This window comes from Colletes gigas, unplaced genomic scaffold (genome assembly GCF_013123115.1).
Source record: "Colletes gigas isolate AHSC1104 unplaced genomic scaffold, ASM1312311v1 Colletes_gigas_Sc00018, whole genome shotgun sequence".
Taxonomy (NCBI): Eukaryota; Metazoa; Arthropoda; class Insecta; order Hymenoptera; family Colletidae; genus Colletes; species Colletes gigas.
Genome location: NW_025106647.1, coordinates 3,252,109 through 3,277,632, shown reverse-complemented (window position 1 = coordinate 3,277,632; position 25,524 = coordinate 3,252,109). Strand labels below are relative to the sequence as shown.

General features: G+C 33.2%; 4 protein-coding genes across 5 annotated transcripts; 2 read left to right on the top strand and 2 right to left on the bottom strand.

Moving 5' to 3' along the window:
* Positions 1-176: 176 nt before the first annotated feature.
* LOC122400475 (succinate dehydrogenase [ubiquinone] cytochrome b small subunit, mitochondrial) lies at positions 177-1,541 on the bottom strand. Its single transcript, XM_043401968.1, has 4 exons — positions 1,288-1,541; positions 810-949; positions 530-723; positions 177-428 (listed from the first exon to the last, which is right to left on the bottom strand). Exons 1-4 carry the CDS (start codon positions 1,337-1,339, stop codon positions 206-208), a joined length of 609 nt encoding a protein of 202 aa, XP_043257903.1. The 5' UTR covers positions 1,340-1,541; the 3' UTR covers positions 177-205.
* A 336-nt stretch (positions 1,542-1,877) lies between these two features.
* LOC122400457 (pseudouridylate synthase 7 homolog) lies at positions 1,878-6,114 on the top strand. Of its 2 annotated transcripts, none has more exons than XM_043401942.1 (6): positions 1,878-2,199; positions 2,275-2,766; positions 3,816-4,292; positions 4,377-5,172; positions 5,257-5,408; positions 5,719-6,114. In XM_043401942.1, exons 1-6 carry the CDS (start codon positions 2,034-2,036, stop codon positions 6,039-6,041), a joined length of 2,406 nt encoding a protein of 801 aa, XP_043257877.1. In that variant the 5' UTR covers positions 1,878-2,033; the 3' UTR covers positions 6,042-6,114. The 2 variants fall into 2 exon arrangements, with proteins under 2 accessions (XP_043257877.1, XP_043257876.1); XM_043401941.1 differs by having other exon boundaries at positions 1,878-2,214.
* Positions 6,115-9,783: 3,669 nt separating this feature from the next.
* LOC122400527 (gastrula zinc finger protein XlCGF7.1-like) lies at positions 9,784-14,616 on the top strand. The gene is made up of 5 exons (XM_043402050.1): positions 9,784-9,892; positions 10,272-10,436; positions 11,194-11,363; positions 12,906-13,071; positions 14,375-14,616. Exons 1-5 carry the CDS (start codon positions 9,784-9,786, stop codon positions 14,614-14,616), a joined length of 852 nt encoding a protein of 283 aa, XP_043257985.1.
* Positions 14,617-15,040: 424 nt separating this feature from the next.
* Positions 15,041-25,183, bottom strand: LOC122400459 (beta-galactosidase-like). Its single transcript, XM_043401944.1, has 10 exons — positions 24,562-25,183; positions 23,301-23,473; positions 20,522-20,672; positions 20,017-20,080; positions 19,796-19,890; positions 19,384-19,611; positions 18,727-18,898; positions 18,285-18,406; positions 17,182-17,589; positions 15,041-16,073 (listed from the first exon to the last, which is right to left on the bottom strand). Exons 1-10 carry the CDS (start codon positions 24,628-24,630, stop codon positions 15,660-15,662), a joined length of 1,896 nt encoding a protein of 631 aa, XP_043257879.1. The 5' UTR covers positions 24,631-25,183; the 3' UTR covers positions 15,041-15,659.
* Between the last annotated feature and the right edge of the window lie 341 nt (positions 25,184-25,524).

The window sequence follows — 25,524 nt, the reverse complement described above, 5'->3', positions numbered from 1 at the left end:
AATAAATAAACATTATTTCTACAAGCATATCAATGTTTCACATTTTCTTAAATCGCAGAATTTCATACTTTACCTTCTCGTATTAAATAATACATAAGATATTTGGAGACAAATAATTTATTTTTGAATACTTACAAGTTGAATTACAAGTTCTAAATTAATATATTAATAATCTATTAAAAATCAAATAGATAATAATGATAATTTACGTTGAAACAGGTTTTTCTGTTTGAGGAGTAGGTGGTTCTTTACCAATTGCCCAAGCATCTTTAACAGCCCTTGCAACTCCAGGTCCATTATGTATAAGCAAAAGTAGTCCAGCAAGTGTTGCTGCAGAAAGTAGGATCAATGAAATATGCAAAATCTTTGGTAATAACGGTCCAACAACACTAGGTCTTGCATAGTCTGTAATAATAGCTTCTAAACCCCTATTGGATATATTATGATAAATTAGATAACAGTTATTATCTGTTAATAAATTTTAAGAAAGAAATCATTGATAATTCAGTGTTGAAAAACAAGTATTTACCAATGTGTGTGCATTACAACTAATATGGACATTAACCCATCAAGAACTGCATTTTCCATTAATAGAGCAGCAGGAATTACAGCTGGAAGTGCTGCAGAGACAATTTTCTCAAATACCCACAAACGTACATGGTCACCTGAAGCTGTAGCTGCTTTACGATTTTGTTGCAAACCAACAGTTGTAATTGTTGGAAGCTAAAAGAAAAAAAGAATTTGCAATATTATACAACATTAAAATACAACATTATAGTAAAAATCAAATAATATTGAAAAATTATTACCTTTTTCAGGAAACTAGTGTTTCCATATTTGGTTACAGTAGAATTTAAACATTGATTAACACCAGCAAAATTTGTTGATGTTCTACTAAGTTGTGCTGCTTTGCAAGAGTTTGAAAAAAGGCTAGTTTTGGAAAGAGATTCTACAAACATAGATAAAGCACAGTTTATATCAGAATTTTTTCTTTAATTAATAGAAGACAATATTAAAAAAATTTGTAGTAATTACTTCACACCCTTTAAAATATATTATAGATTAATATAACATTATGAATCGACAGGATAGAATTAACATTATATTTTTATAAACATGATTTATCCTTTATTTCTTAAAATACCGATTTGAATCAAATAACATTGTAGCCGATAAGATAAGGAATATGGAAAAGTTTTTGTTAGTAAAGTTATTTAAATAGTCAATCAGGATTATGTAAACCGAAAGAATTTGAATATATATTTTCAAATCTCAATTACAACTTACCTAACTGTCTAACCTTATGGAAAATGTTGGCACTCATTCTTTCGAAAATCATTTTGTCACCTACCAAGTATAAAACTTTTCAAAAACGACACGAGACAGCGACGAATCTTTCACTAATTGCGTTAATCTTGTGACAACTAATTTTTAGAATAATAGTCTCGCATAGATAAAAATACGACTGAGATGACTGTTCTGTATCGACTGAACTTACATCGACTTTTATTTTCGACCTATCGAATTTCTTTGTTGAACTTTATATCAAATATTAAGAATCTATGCGTATGATATAAATAATAAGAAAATATTTTTAAATATAAAACTATTTAACACAGTTTTTAATATTCCATATCATTGTATTATTTTCAATTTTGTATAATTCGATCAATCTCTATTTGTTAAATAAAATTAATAATTATAACTGTATTTACTGAGCAATGAATTAATTTCTGTAATATATTATTACTATTGTCTATGAAATTTAAATATTACATGTTACGTTTATATGAACTTATCAGTTGGAGTTTATTTTTGATTGAGAAACACTGTTTCAAAGCACATGTCATACAGGTTACAATTCCATAGATAACAATTTGTCTATAGAACTTTAATCATAAAAGTATTGTACCGGTAACTTTAGTTATTTGCAAATAAAGTGTAAATCGTTTCGATCAAGTAATTTTATACTGGTTTAGGTGAAAAAAATAAAGTTCTGTTACACTTCTTAATAAATTATTAAATAAGCGAAAATGTCTGAACTGGAAAGTAAAAATATTGATTCTAAGGACTCGTCAATGTTGAATTCTAAAAATAGTGGGTCTGAGCAAAAATCTGCAAATTCATATGGACGTCATAGAGATAAAAGAGTTTTCAGAAAAGATAGTTCATTTAACAATAAATTCAGGAGAAATCAAGGTCCATACCATAGTGGTAAGATTTAGATTACAAAAATCTAATTGATTTGTTTATTTTTTAAATTTTGTTTTCAAGGATATCGAAATGATAATTTTGGCAGACAGTCCTACAAACGTAATTGGTCGAACTTTCAAAAAGATGACGAGAGAAAGAAAATGAAAGTTGGAAATCGATTAAAGGAATGTAATGTTGGTATTACAGAATTTATAGGAGATAAAGGATTTTTTGGTATAATTAAGGAAAGATACACAGACTTCCATGTCAATGAAATTTCTTTTGACGAGCAAATAGCAAAATTGACAAACCAACATATTCCAACTAATGTGGAAGAAAATGAGAGTCTGGAAGACTTAAAAAAAATAGTATCAGATACAATATGGAATCAGCTACAAACATTGAAAGATTCAGGATCACCTTCTATAGAAATAGATGCAACAAATTTAGATAAGGATCAGCGTAGAGCAATTCATACAATCGCTAAAAAGATAACAAATGTCATTAGTCAAACTATAAATAAAGAAAACAAGAAGATTATGATGATTCTACCAAATAATAAAGACAATATTAGTATGTTACATGTTAAAACATCACTCCTAAAACTAAAGGACAATGTTAAGTCATAGAGGGGTTTACTGACCCAAGAGCGTACAGCCTATGCTATACACCGTTGGAAAGGTCTCGCCAAGGCGAATCGACTGATACCGTTTTTAACTTCGATATCAGATGGGATCATGTCGAAAAATGACCTCAAAATTCGAGATTTTGCGGTTTTGAACAAAAGAATCCGGTCGTAAAAGCCCATCCGGCCCGAGGGACCTCGGGTAGGCACCTGAGGGAAAACCGAGCGGTGTAAGCGATACTCTAGCAGATTGGGACGGCAAATGTGCCCCACCACCTTCATTTCAGTGCCGTGTTGGGCCTACGTTTGCCGCATGGGCCCCGTTCGTAATGCCCAGGGCGAAATCGCCAATGGATCAGTTGTTTTTCATGAACATAATATATTCATGATAGACGATTCGCAGGTATAAGTTGGGAATGTGCAGGTTAGTATTCAGACTAATGCATCACTTACAATAGTGAATGGAGTGACATTTTATTGATTGAACGAAACATAATGATGTGAATACTGAATACTAACCTGCACATTCCCAACTCATACCTGCGAATCGTCTATCATGAATATATTATGTTCATGAAAAACAACTGATCCATTGGCGATTTCGCCCTGGGCATTTCGAACGGGGCCCATGCGGCAAACGCAGGCCCAACACGGCACTGAAATGAAGGTGGTGGGGCACATTTGCCGTCCCAATCTGCTAGAGTATTGCTTACACCGCTCGGTTTTCCCTCAGGTGCCTACCCGAGGTCCCTCGGGCCGGATGGGCTTTTACGACCGGATTCTTTTGTTCAAAACCGCAAAATCTCGAATTTTCAGGCCATTTTTCGACATGATCCCATCTGATATCGAAGTTAAAAACGGTATCAGTCGATTCGCCTTGGCGAGACCTTTCCAACGGTGTATAGCATAGGCTGTACGCTCTTGGGTCAGTAAACCCCTCTATGACTTAACATTGTCCTTTGCTTTTTGTTCTAAATATGCTATTTTCTTCTGTCAGCTCATAATTTGCGAGAGGATAACCGGATAGATTGGAAAAAACGCGGTGGTGAATATTGTTACTTTGTGTTGCATAAAGTAAATATGGATACAATGGATGCATTAAATCAATTGGCTATGAATTTACGTATGAAGCCAAATAATTTTGGTTATGCAGGAACAAAAGATCGTAGAGCATGGACTACTCAGTGGATCAGTTTGAGAAAAGTGGAACCATCAGACATACTGAGAGCAGCAAAAAATGTACGCGGAGCTTATGTGGGAAACTTTAAATTTGTTAAAAATTCTTTGAAATTAGGCATGCTTAGTGGTAATCGCTTTAGGATCGCTTTGAGAAATGTTAATGGAACAGATGATGAGATCGAAGAAACAATGGTTTCTTTGAGGGACAATGGTTTTATAAACTATTATGGTCTACAGAGGTTTGGGACTGTAGCTGCCATTCCAACTTACGAAATAGGGAAAGCTTTGCTACAGGGTAATTGTACTTATTTAAACACTGATTACATTTTATTTTATTTTTTTTGTGCATGAACACGTATGTCCTGCTTATTAATTATAGGTAAATGGAATGAAGCAATTGAATTGATTTTGAAACCTCGTGAAGGGGAACATGACAGAGATTTAGCAAAAGCTAGAGAAATATACGAAACAACCAAAGATGCATGTGCTGCATACGAGAAGATTAAGAGATATGACAAAATAGAGGCTACACTTTTGAAAGGTATTTCTAAATCTGGTAGTAAGAATCCTCAAGGAGCCTTAGATTCGTTACCAAGGAATGTTCGCTTACTGTACATTCACTCATATCAAAGTTTTGTGTGGAATCACATGGTATCAAAAAGAATAAAGGAATTTGGAAGGAAGCCTATTGTAGGAGATTTAGTCTACGAAGATAATACAAAACAAAATGATAATGATAATGATGATCAGGATCTTGCTTATGATAACGAATGCAAAGTCATAACAGAAGCAAGTACAGAAGCTAATGAGAAAGTAAGTAAATTTGAGAGTGAAATAAGGACAGATATGATAAAAACAGAAGAAATATCTGCAATAACCACAGAATCAACATTTAGTTCGATTAATGAAGTAACAGATGTTACAGAATGTTGCCTAAAAATAGACGAGAATGTTGAACCAAGTAATAATACCAATAAGAATGGTGAAAATGAAGATTTACCAAGTCTTCCGGCAGTAAAGATTCTTAAGGAAGAAGATTTGCCAAATTATACTTTGGCTGATGTATTAATGCCTCAGGTTGGCTGGAAAGTCACATATCCACCTTATGCTAAACCCTGGTTTGATGAGTTCTTAGCAAAGGATGAGTTGACTACAGACCTCAGACACAAAAATAAGTAAGCTGATTTAGGAAAAATATTGTGTATATTATAGTAAGAGAACGGTTGCTTTTATATTGTATGATGATTTTCTTATTTTAGAAAATATAGTTTAGGTGGCAGTTATAGGAAAGTATTGCAAATCCCTTCAAATATATCATGGAAAATCATGCATTATAAAGAAAAACACAGTGATCTTATTATGTGCGATATTGACGAAATGAGAAAGTCGACAGCCCCTAAAGACGAACCAGGTATAATTTTAGTAATTATACAGATTAGGAGTGACCTCATTGATTTGAGTAACGACTGTTCTTTCGAATGGTACCCGCGGTCGATCGACATCAAATTTAGCGAGTTAGAGAGATGGGGGAACAGATGGCAAATATAAAATTATAACTTCAGGAATTTAATAGTTCCTAAGATACATACTAGGTTAGGTTTAACTATATTAGGATGCTGCGAGTAGCTATAATTAACCAATTATTTTTTATAAATGATTATAAGAGAGCTGATCGAAGTGGTAGGATGTGATATATGCATATAAAGTGTTTAAATTTTCAGAGGGACAATATAAAGCTTTAATTGTTGAAATGTCCTTAAAAGCTTCGACATACGCGACAATGGCGTTACGTGAAATATTGAAATTCGATACTTCTCCGCAAACACAGGCTGCTCAGTCTTTTGCGTGTAATTTAGAAACAGACGATTTAAACATCTCGAAAGATGTTAAAGAAAGTGAAAATATGCGTTCTCTAAAAACCGATAATAAGGACATTAACGGAGAAAAGAGTCCGGAAATTGAAAAAATTAAATCGAATGTTTCGACTATAATCGAAGTCGATGAACAGGTTGATGATAAAATGGAAATACCCGACGCAATATAAAGCGGTGCTACATAGTTGTAGCAGTTAAAAGTTTGATACTCTTACTGAGTTATCTGTACAAGTAAATAAAAGATATATGACATTAAATGTATTAAAGTATGTATTATTTAATATGAATTAAATTTATTTTTTTCAAGTATCTGTTACTTTTATTCTTTTTTTATACGTTTATTGAAAATAAGTAAAATGAAAATTAATGTTTTGTATTTTCAACCTTGGAACACACTATATTTTGCTTTTAAGTGCATTAACATCACTAGACCAAGAGGTCTAGGACCAAAACGCCGTTGTTTGTTAATGAAGAATTTGTTATAAAAATTTGTTAAAAATTAATTCTTGAAACAAGTGTTTTTTGTTATTTTTATTCAATTTGTCTCCTAATCATTGTTATGATAGCATGGATAAATCAATCTAGGTAACAAAAGAGCTAATTTTAATGTTCTCTCCTTCTAATTTTATTTATTAAAATGTGTTTCTCTGAAATAAAGTTTTAGATGTGGCATCGTACATTGTAATTTAGTAAAAGATTGTACGATATTTTTATCGTTGTCCGTTTATACAGGGTGTATGGCCATTCCTGGGAAAAATTTTAATGGGAGATTCTAGAGGCCAAAATAAGACGAAAATCAAGAATATCAATTTCTTGACTGAGGCTTTATTAAAAAGTTATTAAAAAATTAAATTAAAAAATTTGAAAATATTGTGAAAATATTATTTTTGGTTGCAGGGGTCAATTGCAATCATTTTTGGCGAATAGACATATCCCCGAAATCCTACCCACTTTCGAGAAAAAAATTCGAGTAGGTAGACAAATTTTTGACAAAATTAAAAAATTTCAAATTGTTCGGGCAAAATTATTTTCGATTGCGGGGGTCAATTACAATCATTTTTGGTGGATAGATATACCCCCGAAATTGTACGTACTTTCAAGAAAAAAATTCATTACCGAAAATCTAATGGTTCCCCGAAATTTCATGCGTATCTTTAAAACATCATAACTTCAGAACGGATTGGAGGATTTTAATGTTTCAAAAAGCAAATAACGCGTATTTTAGTGGAGAATATGTAAAAATTCCAAAAATGTTCGAAAAGTTGTTCCTTAACCCCGTAAAGTGAGAAAAACCTCATAAAAATTGTCTAATTTTCAAACGACCATAACTCCTACAATAGTGAATACATTTCATTGAAATTTTTGGGGGAACTAGAGTTCATGGATATCTACAAAAAGTATTAAACAACTTTTCTGTACAGTGCCAACCAAATTTATTAAAAATGAAAAACGAATTTTTAAGAAAAATCAACGGGGGGTAGGTGTCTAAATTTTTCGGCGAAATTAAAAAGTTTGAAATCATTCTGGAAAAATTATTTTCGGTTGTGGGGGTCAATTGCAATCATCTTTGGTGAATAGACAAACCCCCGAAATCCTATCCACTTTCGAGAAAAAAATTCGAGTAGGTGGACAAATTTTTGACAAAATTAAAAAATTTCAAATTGTTCTGGAAAAATTATTTTCGGTTGCGGGGGTCAATTACAATCATTTGTGGTGGATAAACATACCCCCGAAATCCTACATACTTTTGAGAAAAAAATCAGCTGTTCGCAGATTGCCGTTCTACATGCGTAACTTTAAACGTTAATAACTTTTTAACGAAGCCTCAATCAATAAATTGGTATTCTAGATTTTCGTCTTATTTTGGCCTCTAGAATCTCCCATTAAAATTTCTCCCAGGGTTGGCTGAACACCCTGTACAATAAATATGTTTAGTTTGAATAAATTTTGTAGAATATATCTCAATCTGAAACTCGACGATACGAGTTATTTTTTTAGTTATTGCTTGAATCATCTTTGGAATTGATCCTCCATGTAAATGTTGTAATATATACATCATAACTCCAGGTACTGTCGCATGTGGTCGATGAAGGAGCGATTTGTAATGATTCCGAGGAGACTTCAATAGCGTTAATATCCTCTTAGGTGACAAACGAGGGAGCGACCCTGCGGGACGTCCGGCGTCCCGATGCCATACGACAAATTATCTCACCTCCGGTCGAATACCGTGAAAAATCGCCAATAACGTGACGAAGCGTTACTGTTGATCGACGAAAACTTATCGTTCTAGCGGGGTAATTAAGCGTCACTTTGGTTTAAATGATGTTCTTCATGATGTAGCATCTCTTGATAGCAAATATTAACAAATACGATCCTTGATGTTATTTATACAATAGATTAATTATAATTATATTTCACTTCAAACTTCAGATTAAAATAAAATTTAGAGCCGTGGAAATATAATTTGAACATGAATTACAATTGTTCAGCTGTAACTGCGTAGTTGTAAATGCTTTGAAAGTACTTTTTTTGTTATTGTCTATGTTATAATGGTTTGATTAACCAAATGCAATATTCGAAATATTAAATATTCAACAAATATATTTCACTAAAACAATTTATATCTTACGATGTATATGTATATTTGCAGTTCTTTTGCATATGAAGAATTGTTGAGGGAATGGGGTATATTTATTTTAAAACGAAATAATCAGAAGAATTTCTTTTTAAAATGTTACAAATGGATTAATTGAATTTAAATAGACCCTAATAAAATTGTTATCTTTTGGTAACAAATGTTAATTGTCTGTATATTACTTGTGGTGACAAAATATTGCAGATCTCAGCCAGAAGAGTCTGTTATAATCGATTCTAGACGAACAAATATTTTTATTTATAAATGTAAATATCAAGTGAACATTTCATATGTTATAATTTTATATTTAATAGTATTTTATTTATATGTGTACTGCCATCCTGTTGAATCTCGGGCAAAATATTACAGGAAATATGGTTTTCTATTTTTGCATGACTCTTGCTTTATATGGAAATGCGGCGCCATTGTTACATCCTTGGTACCGGTTGACACTGTTAGGATAATGGAAGGCTCGATATGGAATAATATGAATGAACGTTTTAAGTTTCCACTTAATTATCAAATACTGTATCATCGAAAAAGTCTGAAGAATGTGAAGATAAATTTTTAATACGATTGTTTTCATATTATGCTGGAGTAATTTTTTTTGTAAGAAAGGGTTGGTAATGTCAAATAGTAATTAGATCTAGTGAAATAATATTTTTTAACAATATTTTCGACTGGTTTAATTTGTTTTTGCACATTCAGTAGCATAATAAATTATAATGTATGAACATTACAATATTTAATGTGAGTAAAAATTGTATAAGCACACTGGATTGCAATGCGAGAGTTTAAAATAAAGAAGTACCTCTTATTTTTGAAAGAAGTTGGAACTTGTATGTTCCATTTAAAAGAATATGTAACTTTCTAGAATTTGTATGAAAAGAAACTTTATCGCAAAAAATCTTTATAAATAGTGTTTTTAGTTTGTATTATTTGTATTAATAGCTTAAGTAATAATTTATGAAATGAGAATATTTTAATTGGGACGAAAATTTAATATTTGTACGAAGTGTGGTAATATTTCTTGCAAAGTTTGTTTTTCGTGTGGTACCCATTTTTCTCTTTGTGCATTAAATGAAGAGGTGATTGGAAGTATTTTCGGTTTCTCAGGATGCTGTCTATCATCAAAGGGTGTATCAAACTCCGCCCTTCGGAAGAAATGCCGCCCCTGACATGCGCCATCGTAGTTTTTGCTACCTTATTTCATACCTGTAAACCCTCGTATAAGCTGTTCGGGGTTGCGAGTATCTAATTCGGATTTATCCTCCTCCATGTCTAGATCCGTTGTCGAAGTGCGGGGAACTTTATCCTTAGTGAATTTTGTGATACGTTTGCAGACATTGTACGCTCTGAAAGCATTAGAAATACTTGTAATGTCCGGTAAGCGACTAATTAAACAAGAAAATAGAATTAACAACCGTAGAAAATCTTTGACATAGAAAGACACTTCATACTTTACTTTTAAATGTTCTACAATGTGTTAAAAAAATACAAAATTAAAAATTATATTATAGTAAATAAACTTTAATTAAATAAAAAAAGAGCTAGATATCTATAAAACTGGAATAACTTGCAACGAAATATTTATAATTAATTATTCGACGTAAACAGTAATGTATCGTTGGTTTAACAAAAGTCTGCAATGGAAATTAATTTGTTCGTTAGTTTTTAACGTATTCGGATAATTTTCTTTTCCTGGTGAATTTGGAGCGCCAGGGAGATGTGTTTCATATTTTGTGATTTTATATTAAATACGCAGTATGGAGTGTTGTACAAGACGCGCCCTTAGATTTGAGCTGTCGCGGTTCTAAAAAAATCAGTTTGACGAGCACTCCGAAATTCCAAAGATGTTTGCCGTGTCAGATGTGTGGCAAAAATTTTGATAGACCTTCTTTACTCAAGAGGCATCTGCGGACCCACACAGGTCAGTTCTGTTAAATTTACGTTCAAACGCAACGAATACTTTAGACATTGACCGGTTTTTATTCCCACCAATTTTTGAAAATTGCTTCCCGCGTGTTCCGGTAGTTATGTTTATGTTTTTAAATCTACCATATTTAGTCACTCAACTAACGTAAATTTTATATTTTTAAAAGAGCCATTTAGAAATTGTATTGGCTGTAATAGGTAACTAATGGGAATTTTAGTATAATATACAGGGTGTTCGGCCACTCCTAGGAAAAATTTTAATGGGTGAATCTAGAGACCAAAATAAGACGAAAATCAAGAATACCAATTTGTTGATGGAGACTTCGTTAAAAAGTTATTAACGTTTAAATTTCCGTTTAAATGCGCAGAATTTCGGGGGTATGTCTATTCACCAAAAATGATTGTAATTGACCCCCGCAACCGAAAATAATTTTTCCAGAACGATTTGAAATTTTTGAATTTAATTGTTAATAACTTTTTAACGAAGCCTCCATCAACAAATTGGTATTCTTGATTTTCGTTTTATTTTGGCCTCTAGAATCCCCCATTAAAATTTTTCCCAGGGGTGGCCGAACACCCTGTATAGTATATTTATAAATGAAACTTTAACAACGAGACTAACATAATAATTAATAAAATACGTATTGCGTGAAGATTTATTCGAGATTTTCTACTCTACCTAAACTGAATATTTATCTAAAGTCAAATAAAAAGTATTAACCGTGTTGATAATTACAATATGTAATTAACAGGTGAAAAGCCACATGGTTGTACCATTTGTGGCAAAATGTTCAGTACTAGTAGCTCCTTGAACACACACGTCAGGATCCACACTGGAGAACGTCCACACGAATGTCCAATATGCGGGAAACGTTTCACTGCTTCTTCGAATTTATATTATCATCGAATGACTCATTACAAGGTTTTCCTATTACTCGATTACTTTTAATATATACGTAACACTTTACTGTAGTAAAAGAAAAGTGAAATATACTAATACTAGAAAATAATAATAAATTTTATTCTTCTGTCAATAAGGAGATTTATATTTAACAAATGAAAAATATTTTAAACAATAACACAAAAAAAAAGAATGATTAAAGTTTTAAAAGAATTTTAAACGTACAGTTTTCTATAATGCATCTCCACAGTGTTTTGAAAGGTTAAATAAAAATACATAGCGTATTGCGAGTAAAGCGATTTTAACAAATTTTTTTCTACAGGGTGTCCCGTAACTAGTGTAAGAACCGGAAATGGGGGGTAGCTGAAACGATTCTGAACAACAATTTCCTTTGCAAAAATGTCGGATGGGGCTTCGTTTTTTAATTATTAACGAAAAACACTGACCAATCATGGCGCGCGCCTACCGCGCGCTCAAGGCCGTCCGAACTCGGAGAGCTCACTCGTCGGGTAGGTAGCAAGATGTGCATTGAAGATACGTCGAGGAACGAATACAAATAATTAAAAATACTACCACTTATTTTTAGAAAATTAAAATAAATACGGTAAGAACCATTTGTAAACGTTTTTTATTAAAAACTGTACTGAAAAAGCAGACTGGATTTCTGCGTGCCGAAACATTCCTCGAATTCAAAGGGTAATAGAGAAATAATTAAGATTTGATTTACCTGCTGCGCTGGCAATAGGGCCCGGACAATGCACCGCTATCGATCGCAGCAAGGTCGAAGACTCCAAGGAAAATCAGCTGATAGGATGGCCCGGTCACTGCACCGTTATGATCGACAGCGGTACATTGTCCGGGCCCTATTGCCAGCGCAGCAGGTAAATCAAATCTAAATTATTTCTCTATTACCCTTTGAATTCGAGGAATGTTTCGGCACGCAGAAATCCGGTCTGCTTTTTCAGTACAGTTTTTAATAACAAACGTTTACAAATGGTTCTTACCGTATTTATTTTAATTTTCTGAAAATAATTCTTATTTTAATTTTAAAACACTCTGGCGAGAAGCGTCACTCGGGTGCGAAGGGTTAATTTCCTAAAAATTCCGAGACTTTATTCCTTTTCCCTCGGAAACAGCGAATACAAATAATTAATAAATTCAATTTAGTAATTTACGTACTAATTACGTAGTAATTAACGAATTAAGTAACAGTTGCAGTGGTAGTATTTTTAATTATTTGTATTCGTTCCTCGACGTGTCTTCAATGCACATCTTGCTACCTACCCGACGCCGACGCATGGGCTCTCCGAGTTCGGACGGTCTTGAGCGCGCGGTAGGTGCGCGCCGTGATTGGTCAGTGTTTTTCGTTAATAATTCAAAAACGAAGCTACGAAGAATTCTCAGCTACCCTCCTCCCCCATTTCCGGTTCTTACACTAGTTACGGGACACCCTGTATATTAATGCAAAAAAATTACTTATATCGTATGAGTTGAAACAAATTTACACAAACCCGTATGCAATGTGTTAATTTCGAGAGGCCTGTAAAGCTACATGTATGACAGGAAAAACCGCATAAATGCACCGAGTGTGGACGTTCTTTTCCAACCCCTGGCGATCTAAGGGCTCATGGATATTCTCACACTGATAACTGGCCGTTGCGATGTACAGTCTGCAATCGAGGATTTTGCAAACCTGCAGCTCTCCACCATCACATGCGACTACACACTGGTAATTAACACTGATTGAATTATTTATCGTGATATGACTGACATTAATTAATTAATCTCTAATACTGCGAAAGTATTGATATCAAAACGTGGCAAAAATTGTTAGATGATCGAAAAAATATGTGCTGTACAACAATGGTTTTTAAAATGAGCCCCAGACGTGGCTAGTAATTACGTAAATATCCTATATAAAAATTTAAATTCATTTTTAATTAAATAAACAATTTATAATTCAGTTTTATCGCACAGCAGTCGTGTGATCAATAGGAATTGTTGAAACTTCTTTGGGTGCATAGTGTCAAAGTAAATATGAAAATAGTCATAGAAGGCAACATAAATTAAAATAGCTGGTACGCTCATCGAATAGAGGATGAAGTGCCCTTTAAAACGAGTGTTCATTCAAGTCGTTAGACGATGTAATGATTTTTGTTTCAAGTTAATCGCGTGGTTAGTTTCGGAGATATTATAAGGGTTCGAAGCGTTTGTTTACTTTTCATTGTTTACGAAGCGAGGTCATTGGCCGCCGTAGAAATCTAGATCACTCGGTCATGTTCGACACGTGACTAGGGTAGATCAGCACGATGCACGTGCGAGAGAGAGGTCAGACGCGTTAGACGGAGACAGAGATAGTGGAATTTAAAAAATTACCCCTTCATTTACATTACGATATCTCGAAAATAGAAAGTCGGATCGACATAAACCCAAATTCATTTTAAAGGGGAAGCTGTGCCGATTCGAACAGTGGTACAATTATAGATAAAACTTAAATAGCTTTGGAATTATACGCCAGCAAAGTTTTAGCATTTTCAATACGAGTTACTGGGATTGTTGTAACACGGAGAGAGAAAAATAGTGGAATTTAAAAAAATTTTGCTTTTCTTTATACGACGATATCTCCAAAATGGAAAGTCAGATCGACATAAAACTAAAACCATTTGAAAGGGAAAGGGGATTACCAATTTATAAGTTAAAATATAAATGCATTATTTATTTTTAAATTCTTTCTCAATTAGTTGTGTCATTTCTAGAGTGACTGATTGTTTTAAGTGATTACAATAATAGCTATTAAATATGATAATAATTGCATTCAATTATTAACTACAGATATTTATTTTACAATTGCATGCTAAGTAAATATTTTTTTCTTTTCAACATAAAATGGTCTTGTTATTTAGCAATAACTGGAAAGCTGAATTCAGAAGACTGAACGAAAGGACATCTGGAAATTGAACTTTAAATTTTACATTATTTAGTATCGCGAGTTAAATCTAGGTTTCTACTAATATTTAGATCAAATTCTTCAGGAGACCGGCCACATCGTTGTAACGTATGCAAGAAGCAGTTCTCTGTGATCAACAATTTACGGTCCCACGAACGATGTCACAATCTGGATACGCCGATTCAAACTATCGCTAACTGTGCAAACATGGAAAGTCATGGACCAGGTATGAGTGCAATTATGTTTGAGGATGCAAGCAGAAGTTATTTACAATTTCCTGCAGCCTACTCCTGGACTTCTTGGATACCTTTGCAGTATACCAAATAAATAATTGCCATATAAACGCAGTTACATTATTCCCTAGAAAATGGTTGTAAAACGATCTTAATCGTGTAAACGAATATATCCAATGTAGCAAAACCTAAAAAATTACAATTGTAAATAATTATTGACGTTCTTTTTTTCAACTTCGGTTGAAGTTTCTTTCAGCTGTTGCATATATTTTGTTTAAATATCGCGTTAATTCGAAAAGAACGACGAAGCTGACTGATTGTGAGAGTTTTATAAGTATGAAACTCTTACAATCCCAACATACTTTGTGGTGATAATTGTTATATGGAGGAGAAAAATGTAGGAAATAACAACGCCGGGTAGAATTATATCAAATTGTTTTATTCTTGTGATGTAATTTTTTAATTAAAGAACAATCAGTCACGATTATTTTTAAAAGAAACATACAAATTTCTTTGCGAAGGTAATTTAATTCGAATAATAGATTATTATTATTATTGTATAATAAAAAAGAATTCTGATCTTTGTAGGATGAAAGATAAATGCAAAATTCTTTAATTTTACAGGTGTCCTATTAAATGCAATTTGGTGGTTGTTAGATATATTTGTCTAGATTTCGACCATAATGTTCTCTTCAAAAGTCAGCTTTAAGATATTTTGTGTACAGGGTGTTTGGCCACCCCCTGGGAAAAATTATAATGGGAGATTTTAGAGGCCAAAGTAAGACAAAAACAAAAATACCAATTTGTTGATTGAGGCTTCGTTAAGAAGTTATTAACGTTTAAATATTGTTTTTTTCTTACGTTTTAAACAAATTAAAATAAGAATTATACAAATTCTTTTTGTTGAAATACTTCACAGTATTTCTTGATATCTACGAAATGCCTAGAAAGTTTTTCAAAGTTGATTGGAAAAGGAAACAATTGATAATTAAAAAAATAGCAGCACTTTGAAAAATTATGAAAGAGGCAAGAATCGATATTGTAAAATCGATCGAAACAAAATCGATTTTACAATACAATACCCCCCTAAATTCATAATAGAATTAGCATGTTTGTAGTTTGAGGGGAGAAAAAGATTTAAAAAAACGCTTCGATCGTATAATCAAGAATCGGAGTGTTCTGTAATTTCATTTTTCTGCTGTTTGGCGCATACTCCAGTTCTATCAGCACCAACTCATTCTCATCGGTTCGCAAGAAAGTCGCAGGAACGTACAGGGTCATTTGTGGCCCTACGAGTGGCCAATATCGACCAAGATTGTGGCCATTTACGAAAGCTACTCCTTTGCCCCAGCCAGCAGTGTTCAAGTACGTGTCCAAAGGTTCGCCAGAAATCGTGAATTTCCCACGAAACACCACTGGTCCATGACGAAGAGTTCCGTTTTCCACTGTAATCGTCGGGCAATCTCCAACAAGGTTGACGTTGTCTAAACGGAATCCGGTCATTGTCCAATTATAAACGGGAGCTTGGCCGACAGTCACGCTCGACATCCCCTGTTAAAGAAGAAAAAAGAAATTCGTAATACCAGGAAAAAAGCAATTGACTGTGCATTGTATTTTTTAAAACTAAATTAAAACGTTGTTTGGAGAAACACACTTATAATAATCATAGAATAGATGCCACTATAATGATGATTTGCTTCACTAAATAAAAGGAAAACTTGTATAAATCTGGTATAAATTCATTTTTTTGTACATTGAAATATTTAAGGGTTTAAATTAAAGTACAAGTTGACAGCGGTCATTGCACGTTGGAATCACTGTTGCTTGTTCGATCATCGACGTTAAGCTGCATTGGACGCGGTCGAGTCCAATACTTTGGGATGGGTGACTGCTCGAGAAAAACACCGTGTATTCTCTTAGCATTTTACTACTATATAATATTTTACAATAATTACTTTACTTTGTAAATAGAAAGTAAACACAGTGTAACTAAAAACATTTGGTAAAAAAAATGCAAGTGGTATAAAAAGGCCCCTTAGAAGCAAAAACTGGGTAAAAATTGTGTTTCCAATACAAGACTAGCAATGGAAATTGGAAAAACAAAAAAAAGGAAGACAAAAAGAGCGAGCAAGAAGCAGGGATGTGTGTAATGTTAAAATGGAGGCAATAAAAATAACAACAATAGAGAAATAAATGAATGAGATTGATGACGAAAATAAAAGAAAATAAGAAAATGCTTAAAAATAAAAATGTAAGTCGAAGCGAAAGACAAAAAAAAGTGGTAAATAGAAAAAGCAAAATTAGAAAGGAATACAAGTAAACAAGAAAGAAGAAGCAATCTAATAAATGAGAGAGGGCTGCTAGAAATAAAACAATTTAGAAGATGAGACCTTCTTAAAAAATAGTCTAGAGATAAATATAAAAATAAAATCAACGTTAAAAATAAATGCAATTTATATTTCATAGAAAAAAATATTCGCTTATAGATCGTTGATATAACTTTTCTCAGCTTTGAATCATAATGTATAAATACTACTTTTCAAGAAAAAAGAATTTCCTAATACAATAAGAGTCCCCTCGGAGCTTACTTTGAATACCTTGGAAATGAAATTCTTGTAAAGAGTTATCCAATACAATATGACCACATTGATCAACGAACCTTAAAGTCGCGAAGTCCGCCTCCATAGTTAAGTCGTCCTTGATTCTCCACTAGTAGCTTCAAGTTATGTTGGTAGGGACTCTCTATACTTATGTCGTATATATTGTCAGTGCGACTCAAGGTTCCAATCAAGTTGTCGTCCACGTAGACCAACGCTCTGTCCCGAACAATTGCATGCAAAACAGTAGGATCCAAAGGTCTCGCCTGGAGGTTAGTCTCGTATAGTACTAGCCAATGAGGCGTGTTAAGAGCCTCGAACGTCTGTGGTTCTTTTTCTTGAATAACGATCGTTGCAAATCTACTCCGGCCATCGGGTTCGAGCAGATTGAAAATTGGCGACAAGTATATCGAACCGTAATTGCCTTTCGGTGATACCGTCGGAAGGGGTACGTCGGGTAATGGTAAATGCTGTAAAAGCAAAGAACACATCAATTATTGAGTTTGAAGGATTGGTATTGAGGGTAACCTTCAAAGTATAAACTACCACGACTATCTGTAATTAATTATTGTTTTCTCTAGATTATTTATTCATTGAATTACCTAGAAATCCTCATTTGGTCATTTTCTAACATACTTATCACCATTTTCCATTTATGATCATGTAAAGAATTTATTTTTTTTATGTATCAAATTCTGTGGAATTAAGATCCTTTTTATTAAATGACTAGAGTTGAGTCTTTTCTTATTAATTTTATATGTTTATTACTACCTAATCTCCTACATCAAAGATTAAGGCTACTTATAGAAAGTTTATATACTTGCAATAATGTTAAGTTTTCCTTCTTTTTATTGTTTAGTTGTTAATTCCTTATTTTATTTGTTTTTTATTCTGAGACGTCACATTTGTTACCCTGTGATCAATTACTAATATTGTAACAGGAAACCCTTCTTTGTACAATCTAATAATAAATATTAAAAAAATAATATAAAATTCAAGTTCAGCTAGCACTATACACATGAGCAAGTGTTCCTACGAATAAGTGTTCCAAATACTGTACTTTCACAAAAATACTTTTCGAGTTACGAGTAACTAAATTAACACGGATAATAAATATAATAAATAAGGATAACTTGATAAATTCGTTGTTTGAAAAATATCATACCTTGGCGATAACATTTCTGATTTCAAAGTACTTTGGCGTTGGATCACCAGCTTCTGTTAACGGGGCGTCATAATCGTAGGAAGTTAATTGTGGCTGGTACGCGTTATCGCCACCGTTAGCACCTGTTGAATTGCAAATGTGTTTTATTTAGCGAAATTTATGCTTAATAATAATTTGACGTTTAATTTAAAAATAATTTTTGCCCAAAATTGAAACGTTACGTAAGTCAAAACACAATGGCAGATTCAGAGCATGCAATTATTTTATGTACAAGTATTGTAATTAGTTATTTCGAAGTATTTACAATTATAGAAAATGTGTTGAAACGTTTTGTTAAAATAATAAAAAACATATATCTATAAAATAATGTATTAAATTTTATTGATGTATTATATATAATGGCTATCACCTGTAAATTAAAAAATAATAAAATGTTACTAACCAGCGGTATAGCCGAAGTTTGTGCCACCATAAAACATATATATGTTAACGGAAGCACCTAATGACAGCATTTCATCCAGAGTTTTAGCAACATCGCTGGATTTTACTCTTTGAAACGGTTCTTGCCAGTGCGTTAACCATCCTGGGTAATATTCGGAGTTAACAAATGGGCCCTGTAGGAGACAGTCTTGGTTAATGTTTTCCAAATTTAAACATTTCTTTAATACATTGATTATCAAAATCTAAGACAGCTTGAAATTCAATTTTAACATATTTATTACGATGGGTTTGTTAATAATAAAAATTGCAAAATTTGGGCTGAGAATCATTAGTAACTTTTTAGTGATTAAACCAGACGGACATTCCACAGTGGATCGTGTCGAATTTTTCAAAATAATTAGGACATCTAGAATTTTATAAAATTTTTAAAGATCCTCTTATTTCAATTTATCATTTTGTGCTCTACTGTTTACATGTATAATATTCCTATCGCCAAGCTTAGGATGACTTCCGGTTCACATGTTTACTTTTTTTATCTAGTGAGCTATATATATAATTGCTTTCTTAACTGTATCTATTATTTACTGTACAAATTATAATCTAGTAGACTTTTTTTTTTAAGTAATACATTCTTTTTAAATTAATTGCTGATATTTACCCGTGGCTGATACAAGCGCATTATTTCGAAACTTTTCGTCACGTTCGCGGAGGCACCGAAATCGACGGTAGCATAAGCTCCAGGCACGGATCCACAACGAAGCATATTTGGGCTGATTCCATCGGTCGTGTACAAAAGAGCCTTCGATCCAATTTTCCCTTTCATAATGTATCGTAATCGGTCCATGTACTCCGTGTCACAAGCGTAACTTCCGTATTCGTTTTCCACCTGAAATAACAGTATCAAGTTTATTATTTATTCTAATGATTATTACTATTTGTGTATTTTATTATTTATTCTACTAATTATTATTATTTGTGTATTTTACTATTTATTCCAATAATTATTACTATTTGTACATTTTATTATTCATTCTCATAACGTAGAATTTGGCAATGAAAATGGTTTGTACCTGAACCATAATTATAGGACCACCATTACCCCTTAGATAAGGATTTATTTTCTCGAACAATTTGTTTAAGTATCTTTCCACATAGCTCATATAACCTGCAAAGGCAAAAAAATAGAATATAGAATAAATTTCAAAAAGCGTATCGATGTTGTATCGCATAAAATGAAAATTAAAAATTAAAAGTAGTTTGTTTGTAATTAAGTATAATGAAAGATTCTTACGTGCATCATTTGTACGTAATACTATATCCGGTACACGGGTCAATAACCAGTATGGAAGACCTCCCTAAATACAAAGTAGAATGGAAAAATGAAAACATATAATAAAATTAAAAATTAATAACAGTTTGTAAATGATTAAAACTAACTTAATTCTTTCAAATTAATTTAAATTAAACATTATTGGTTAATTCACATTTATATATTCTAATTATTATTTAAATCATGAAGCTTTTTTAATCTTTTTAGTACCTAAAAATAGTTTGAGTCGATACTTCGACTTTTTATTTGTTAATTCTATCAAGCCATTTTTTAGAAAATTTGTTGTTCTTCTTTTTATGTAAAACATAATACATTTTGCAAAATAAAATACAAAAAATGTGCAAAGTTATCTTTACTTTTAGGAAAGATGTAGTAATTTTAATAAATATTTCTAAAAATGTATAGAATTTTAAGGTATTAAGAGGGTTAATATTAATGTCGAAGAAATTTTCGTAGTCATACTTACAAAGTCTCTTTCTGCGCAGATATAAGGACCTGGTCTCAAAAGTACCAGCAAATCTTCTTCTTGAGCAATATTCAAAAATTCTACTAAATCCGCATTACCTGACCAGTGCCACTCATCGTCAGACGGTTCATGCAAGCTCCATTCTACGTAACTGGTAAAGAAAATTATTATTCAAAGATATTTACTCTTCAGACAAAGGTATTATATCTTTTTTTAAACAGAGAAGTTCAAACAAAATAAAATAGTTTACGTTTGAAAAATTACTTATTAAGGGGTTGAAAAACAAAAACACGGCATATAATATATTTATTTTCATGGAACAAAGAATTAAAATTATTAGATTAAAATAAATTGTTATCAATTTATAAAATTATGCCAAAGTTATAAAACAAATCTATAAAATCTATTATTTTGTCGCCAGAACTAAAGACAATATTTCATATAATTTATATTTATTTACACCAATTTGCGAAGAAAATACTCTGGCTGTTGTCAATGCATAAATTTTGTTCAGAATGTTATGCGATGAAATGTCTGCACAATTGTATAATTCAAAGTTTGTTACTGTCATGAAATAATGAAGGAGTAAAAAGAAATATTTTCTTTTTGATAAATCTTTTGCCATTTTGTAATTCGAAAACTTCGTTCCTGAGATATAAGTAGTTAATATTTATTAACGTGAGTCCCGGCACGCGCTATTTATATCCCAATCAGCTGATCGCCCTATCGCACATGTTCCACACGAGAAGCACGTGCCAATGACGGTCACACGCGTATAAAGGACAATGTTAAGTCATAGAGGGGTTTACTGACCCAAGAGCGTACAGCCTATGCTATACACCGTTGGAAAGGTCTCGCCAAGGCGAATCGACTGATACCGTTTTTAACTTCGATATCAGATGGGATCATGTCGAAAAATGGCCTCAAAGTTCGAGATTTTGCGGTTTTGAACAAAAGAATCCGGTCGTAAAAGCCCATCCGGCCCGAGGGACCTCGGGTAGGCACCTGAGGGAAAACCGAGCGGTGTAAGCGATACTCTAGCAGATTGGGACGGCAAATGTGCCCCACCACCTTCATTTCAGTGCCGTGTTGGGCCTGCGTTTGCCGCATGGGCCCCGTTCGAAATGCCCAGGGCGAAATCGCCAATGGATCAGTTGTTTTTCATGAACATAATATATTCATGATAGACGATTCGCAGGTATGAGTTGGGAATGTGCAGGTTAGTATTCAGTATTCACATCATTATGTTTCGTTCAATCAATAAAATGTCACTCCATTCACTATTGTAAGTGACGCATTAGTCTGAATACTAACCTGCACATTCCCAACTTATACCTGCGAATCGTCTATCATGAATGTATTATGTTCATGAAAAACAACTGATCCATTGGCGATTTCGCCCTGGGCATTTCGAACGGGGCCCATGCGGCAAACGCAGGCCCAACACGGCACTGAAATGAAGGTGGTGGGGCACATTTGCCGTCCCAATCTGCTAGAGTATCGCTTACACCGCTCGGTTTTCCCTCAGGTGCCTACCCGAGGTCCCTCGGGCCGGATGGGCTTTTACGACCGGATTCTTTTGTTCAAAACCGCAAAATCTCGAACTTTGAGGCCATTTTTCGACATGATCCCATCTGATATCGAAGTTAAAAACGGTATCAGTCGATTCGCCTTGGCGAGATCTTTCCAACGGTGTATAGCATAGGCTGTACGCTCTTGGGTCAGTAAACCCCTCTATGACTTAACATTGTCCTTTAACTGCACGCATCTCGATAACGAAATCTCAAATTATAAAATGGAAAAAGGGCTTTTCGAGTTATGTGGGCACAAAGGATCGATCGAAGGAAAATCGAGAATGTCGAAAATCTATTTTCTGACAGGGAAGATATTGCACCAAAAGTAAGAGTATTATAATTAAAATAAATTACAAAATTTTTTTTATGAGAAAACTGTTGAGAAAGAATAATATTTTTTTAATGTCAATACAATATATAAATTAAAATGTATGTTTAAATTTTAAACAGAAACGATTCATAGATAATAATGATTACCCCTTGTAGTTTCGTGGTTTTCCTAATATTTGTTATTTGTAACCGTGGACAAATATTTTAAATGATTCTTGAAGAGTATTAAATAAATTTTTTGTTCTCTATTTCATCTAATAAAAAAAGAAAACTATAGTCTGGAATTGTTTGTGTGTTTTCAGCAATTAATAACTGTAAAAGACACAAAACCTCTAGAAATTCTAAATTCTTGGCCACCTATAGGTAAACACTTTGTACACGATGTCCTGTAACATGTGGGGCCCACTTCAGGACTAGATTCTAAACATGAAAACAATAAAAAAAGTTCATATAAACATACGTTGTATGTTTCGACCATGTTTCTTTTTTAACACGCCGTATTTGCTCACCTGCACAACAAATGTTCGAAATGAGCTCCTTTCATCTGAACACAGGCTTGGAGACGTTTTATTATTGACTGTTTTAACCTTTCCAGTTGTCCAGGAGTTGTTCGAATTTCATGGAAGCCTTGTACGATTCTTTCATGTAGCATTTCGATGTTATTAATAGACACTTTGTATACGCGAGAAAATACGGTGTGTTAAAGAAGAAACTCGTCATCTCGTTTTCATGTGTAGAATTTAGTCCTGAAGTGGGTCCCACACGTTACAGGACATCCTGTACAGTGTGTTGGATTTGTATGTAGTACTGGATAATTTCTAAGAATAAAGTTTTTGGAGAACGCGATCCTTGAATTATTTTAAAATTTTACTCACGTAGAGACAGCGTTCAACCCAGCTGCCCTCATTTTTTTCAAACGATCTCTCCAGTATCGTCTTGGAGCTCGAAAATAATGAAAACTGCCGGATACATAACGGAACGGCTGTCCGTCGAGTAAAAATTGATTATTCTCCAAATCGACATCGAAACTGAATTTATTCAGCGTATCCTAAAATCATAAGTTTACGAATCGATCAAACATTCGATAGAATTGTGGTCGACATAAACCAATATTGTAAAAAGGATTTATATTACTAAATATATAATTTATTAAGTAAAAGCTTCAGCAACATTTTATTTATTATTTCTTTAATATCACTGGCAAGTTTCCAGTAAAAATAATTGTTCAAATATCAGCCTTGTTTGGTTAGTTACTCGAAAATTTCATTTCAACAATATTCAAATATCAGCCTTATTTGATCAGATATTCGAAAATTTCAATTTAATAATTAAGGTTGGTTAAAAACAAAAATTTGCTAGTTACAAAATAGCTAAATTAAGTTCTAAGTCCAATAGAAAATTAAAAAGTTAAGGAATTTAGTAAACTATGAGTGAAATCAAATAGAGATCTCAACTTGGCAAAAATTAGTTGATAGTATAAAAACAGAACGTTTGAAGTAATTAAACATAACTGTGGCAAAACCAATTACTGACACCTCAGTTTTTTTGAAACAAAAGGCTGTTCTTTCAGTTTCGTTACTCTTCAATGCGTTAAATTACAGTATTTTGTTTGTAACAGAAATTCAATAACGTTTAAAAATTCTATACACTGGTTTATCGATTTAATTTTTACTTAATTATTTTTAATCATTTCTTTGCTTGGTATCAAATAAAATCATCTGTACTATCAACCAGACGTGCCTTAAGTATAGAATTATCTTTAGTATCAGACTTGTTTTAGTACTGATTACACTTGCACCTGGAACCGTGGACATTTGCATTTTTTAATACCGTCCACACTTATACTTACAATCATTTAGAATTACATTCCAGATATAATTAGATAGAATGTCAGTGCAGTGAATAGGTGTTGAATATCGATAAAACATCATTCAAAAAAACATTAGTATTCTTTCTAAGAAGGTGGTCCTTCGACTAATTGGTTAGTCGGTACACCACGTGACAATCCAAAGTTCGAAAGACTGAGGTCGACCACGGACAGGACAATATTACTATTAAAATTTTTGCCATTCCAATTTTAAGTAATACATAGTATTCTTATAGAAGTTTCGTCCACTGTAGATTCGAAATACTTACGTTCATGTGGATATTCACTACTTCTCCCGTCGCGCCAGTCACGGCCAAGGCCAGCAGAAACGACCACATTCTGTTCTGCGGTGAAAACTGTGGATTCCCGGCGTCGAATAAATCAAACTGGGCGAGCTCGTGTGTTGCAAATCTGTTCAACCAGCGTAGCCGATCGACGTGACCGTTCGACGGTCTGTCTGTTTTAGTTCACCGTCTGAGATGATACCGCGAGGCTTTATAGCGAGGTCAGTTGTCTGTCGAAGAACTCCCGATAACTGCATATCGTCTCATGGGTACTACGTTAATCGCTATCGATCGCTACGATCTGAACTCGGGACGGTCGATATTCTTATCTATGCATTCAAATTTCAAACAACAAATACAAAGTCAACGATTTGTGTCCTCGTTAATCGTTGAAAAGATATTTAATTGCCATTGGTTACTTGTCATAGATAGTATTACAAAATGATATTATTCTGCGGACGGTACGAATAGAAATTTGATCGATCGAATGAATCGTGTTTTTATTCGTCAGCTGTTGTTTGAACAAAATTTTTCTTATCTCTAACTTTGACTAGGTCGACGTTTCTCTGGTCGATGGACGATATGTCACGGGCACTGTTCTGACCGATAGTTTCGGGATGACTGCCGAGCAACTCAGCCGGTAGTGTTAGCCAGCAGTGCGTTACACGACATATGTATGTATTTACATATTCCGTTACGTGGCTAGAATCGCTAGCGATGGGAACGAGAATACACTTGCATCTACAGTGAGTGTAAAAAGTATTCGTACACTAGTCAATTTGAACAAAACCTTTGCAGAACTTTGTTTATTACAAAAGTATGTCAACAAAAACATACATACATATTCTTAGAAATCTCTGGAACAAATGTCATTAACAACAAATTATTTATTTATATTTATTATGAAAATATTAACAAATTTCCAGAAATTGACCTAAAATATACGCG